Source organism: Gavialis gangeticus, unplaced genomic scaffold (genome assembly GCF_001723915.1).
Source record: "Gavialis gangeticus isolate Ggan-Ray unplaced genomic scaffold, GavGan_comp1, whole genome shotgun sequence".
NCBI classification, from domain to species: domain Eukaryota; kingdom Metazoa; phylum Chordata; order Crocodylia; family Gavialidae; genus Gavialis; species Gavialis gangeticus.
This window is the reverse complement of record NW_017728995.1, coordinates 66,186,459-66,187,592: the sequence shown is the minus strand read 5'-3', so window position 1 is coordinate 66,187,592 and position 1,134 is coordinate 66,186,459. Positions and strand designations below refer to the sequence as shown.

The window sequence follows — 1,134 nt, the reverse complement described above, 5'->3', positions numbered from 1 at the left end:
GGCCCATGTTCACCTTGGAGTCAATAATGACTCCAAGATCCCTTTCTGCCTCCATGCTCTCAAGAAGGGAGTTTCCCCATCTTGTAAGTGTGCTGCTGGTTACTATTGCCCAAGTGCAGCACCCTGCACTTGCCAGTATTGAAACGCATCCTGTTTTTGTTAGCCCACCCCTGTAACCTATCCAGGTCTTGCTGCAGTCTTTCCCTCCCTATTAGCGTGCTCACCTCAAATTTTGGTATCATCAGCGAATTTAAACAGGCTGCTTTTCACCCCGTTGTCCAAATCGCTGATAAAGAGATTGAACAGCGCGGGCCCAAGGACCGAGCCCTGGGGGACTCAGCTGCCCACTTCTCCCCAGGTCGAATATGACCCCTCCACCACCACCCTCTGAGTACAAGTCTCTGCTCCTTATTCCCACCAGCCTGCCCCCTAGAACATTTCACTGGGCTCTTAGCACCAAATGTTAACATCAAAATCACTCATGGGAAACTGGAGTAACCACCTTTGGAAATGAAACAGGACATGATTTTGCAATCTAAATCAATGCAGTCTCACAAAGCCAGGAGCACCGGTTCAGAGACGACCACATATACAGCGTTAAGATCTTAACAGATTCATTTGGAAAGCGTTTCCTTGCTGCTGCATGACCTCCAAATCAATCAATTGTTGTGAAAAACCAGGCAGCAGAGCAACCTCACAGATCCACTGTGTGGTGCTGCATCCCCCCTCCACACAGAGCTCTAGCCACTCCAGAGCTCCACTGCTGCACGGTGCTCAGGGGCCACCAGGAGCCCCCTTCACCCCTGCCTGACACCTCTGCGGCCGGAGCTGGGAGGGGTGGGCAATGCGTGGTACCTAGGTAATAGATGCTGGGCGCCACCCATCCACCGTAGGGCAGCTCCTGCAGGTGGTTGGAGGCCTCGTGGTTGCCACCGATGAAGATGGTGAGCACTGGTGCCTTCTTCTCCCCAGAGTAGTACCTGTTGGTGGTCACCACACAGTAAGTGCTGCCCTGCCACAGCTCCCTGCACCCTGTCACAGTCCCCATCCTCACTTCCTAGCTCCATCTCAACCCTCCACCCCCTGCCTCATCCTCCACAGCCCCACTGCCCAGCCCCCACATTCCCAATCCCC

At 54.1% G+C, this 1,134-nt stretch overlaps 1 protein-coding gene across 2 annotated transcripts in view; it reads right to left on the bottom strand.

Annotated features, from left to right (window-relative positions):
• Window positions 1-1,134, bottom strand: part of DBR1 (debranching RNA lariats 1) — a 24,692-nt gene that overhangs the window by 17,994 nt on the left and 5,564 nt on the right. Inside the window, exon 2 of one of the 2 annotated variants that reach the window (XM_019503770.1) lies at window positions 856-983. In XM_019503770.1, coding sequence (XP_019359315.1) covers window positions 856-983 — 128 coding nt within the window. The remainder of the gene's footprint in view (window positions 1-855; window positions 984-1,134) is intronic. The other variant, XM_019503771.1, reaches the window with a different exon arrangement.